At 42.8% G+C, this 1833-nt stretch overlaps 1 protein-coding gene across 1 annotated transcript; it reads left to right on the forward strand.

The window, feature by feature from the left end:
- LOC126624821 (uncharacterized) lies at positions 1 to 1145 on the forward strand. The gene is made up of 2 exons (XM_050293932.1): positions 1 to 649; positions 758 to 1145. The coding sequence occupies exons 1-2, from the start codon at positions 191 to 193 to the stop codon at positions 818 to 820; spliced, it is 522 nt and encodes a 173-aa protein (XP_050149889.1). The 5' UTR covers positions 1 to 190; the 3' UTR covers positions 821 to 1145.
- Positions 1146 to 1833: the final 688 nt, after the last annotated feature.

Below are 1833 nucleotides of genomic sequence, written 5' to 3' on the forward strand. Positions count from 1 at the left end.
TCTCCTTCTACACTTGTACTAGATCACTACCTCCACTCCAAAAATCTTCCAATCCCCTCCTCCAAAATCTCAAAAACCCTAATTCTTCCAAACCTCTGTAAATATCACCACCACCGCAAATAAATAAATAAATAAATAAAAATCTCTCTTCGCTTCATGCTTTTGGGTTGACTCAGGGATTTTAACAAACATGCTGCAGCTGCTACACTTCATGTTGTGCTTCCTCCTCTCATGGATCACGTGCTCAAGTTCGAAGCCAACGTCGATGTACGACGTTCTGTGTGCCCACGGGCTTCCGATGGGGCTGCTGCCGAAAGGGGTTGTCGACTTCGAAATCGACGACGCCGGCAGGTTTACGGTCCACCTGGATCAGGCCTGCAATGCCAAGTTCGAGAGCGAGTTGCATTACGACAGAAACGTTTCGGGGACGTTGAGTTTCGGGCAGATCAGATCCTTGTCGGGTATTTCGGCCCAGGAGCTGTTCCTCTGGTTCCCGGTTAAGGGTATCCGGGTCGACGTCCCCAGCTCCGGCATCATCTACTTCGATGTCGGGGTTGTTTATAAGCAGTTCTCGCTGTCGCTTTTTGAAACGCCCCCGGAATGCACGGCTGCCTCTGGCGGCGTTGAAGCCGTTGGGGCGGTGTACAAGGTGAATTTCAATCTTCTTCTCATTTGTTTTGGAAATTACTGCTATTTGGATTGAATTTTAACGGAAAAAATGTGACTGAAAGCGTGTAATTGATTGATTGATATGCAGAGTGAATCGGGGAGATTGCGGTCTAAGCTCCTTTTCGATCATGTTGGGAGGGATTTTGTGTAGAATTTTGGAGGGAGAAGTGGATTGGAATTGTGGGTTTTGCAGAGTCTGGATTAGTGTGGGTTGGGTTGAGTTTTCTTAATTTTCACTGGCCTGTGAATTCGATTCGAAACCGAAGATTGGAGGAGGCAGAGGGCAATACAGTCCGTTTGTTGTGTCTCAGCTGGAAAAAGATTGAGTGAGGCAGAAGAAACAATTTAGTCCGAAGAAGCCCAAATCAGGTGATGCATCTGCAAACAGGTTTTGTATTTGTATTTTTAAGCTCATAATTGGTATCGTGAAAATGGTATAAAAGCTTGCAATAAAAATCCTTACTTTATGTAGCAAATGTATGTCGATTTCTGTTCTCCGTCTTCGCTTTGCTTTTCCCTGTTTTTGTTTTTGTCCACACACACCGTATTCTACGTTAAACTAATCTAAATTGCGGGAGGGAGCACAATTCCGCTTGTCAATGTGGCTACGCATACGTAAAGGAGCAAAGGAGTAAATGAGACGAAGAGAACTAACCCATCTATTTATATTGTGTCTAGTTCTATGCGCAAATCCAATTTCAATGATTGGGGTCTAAAACCTTGAAGAACTCCGTGTCCGTTGTCTCAGAGAGTTTTGAGCAGAGGTAAATTCTTTTTGCACCGGATTTTTGTTCCAGGAAGCTGTTTCTGTGTGACCAAATCCTTCGTTAGTTTTGGTTTCTTCTTTGTCAGAGCAGAAGCTTTGCAGATGGTGTATGCGTAATTTTCTGTTTCTTTATGCAAGCGGAAGTATGGGGACACCGAATGTTAGCGTAAATGCTATTAATTACTTGAGTTAGGAGCCTTTAAGTGATTTTTTTCTAAGTTCCTTCAAATAGTTGAGGTACTTAGCTACATATGCTCCTTCAAATAGTTGAGGTAGACTAAGGGCTAGTTTGGTATTGATGTGCTTTTTGAAAAAACTGCTTCAGTTGTGCTGTAAAAATAATTAGCTGTAAAATAAAGTAGTGGAGTGTTTGGTAAACTTTTGTTGTAAAAATGTTT

This window comes from Malus sylvestris, chromosome 5, assembly GCF_916048215.2.
Source record: "Malus sylvestris chromosome 5, drMalSylv7.2, whole genome shotgun sequence".
Classification (NCBI taxonomy): Eukaryota; Viridiplantae; Streptophyta; class Magnoliopsida; order Rosales; family Rosaceae; genus Malus; species Malus sylvestris.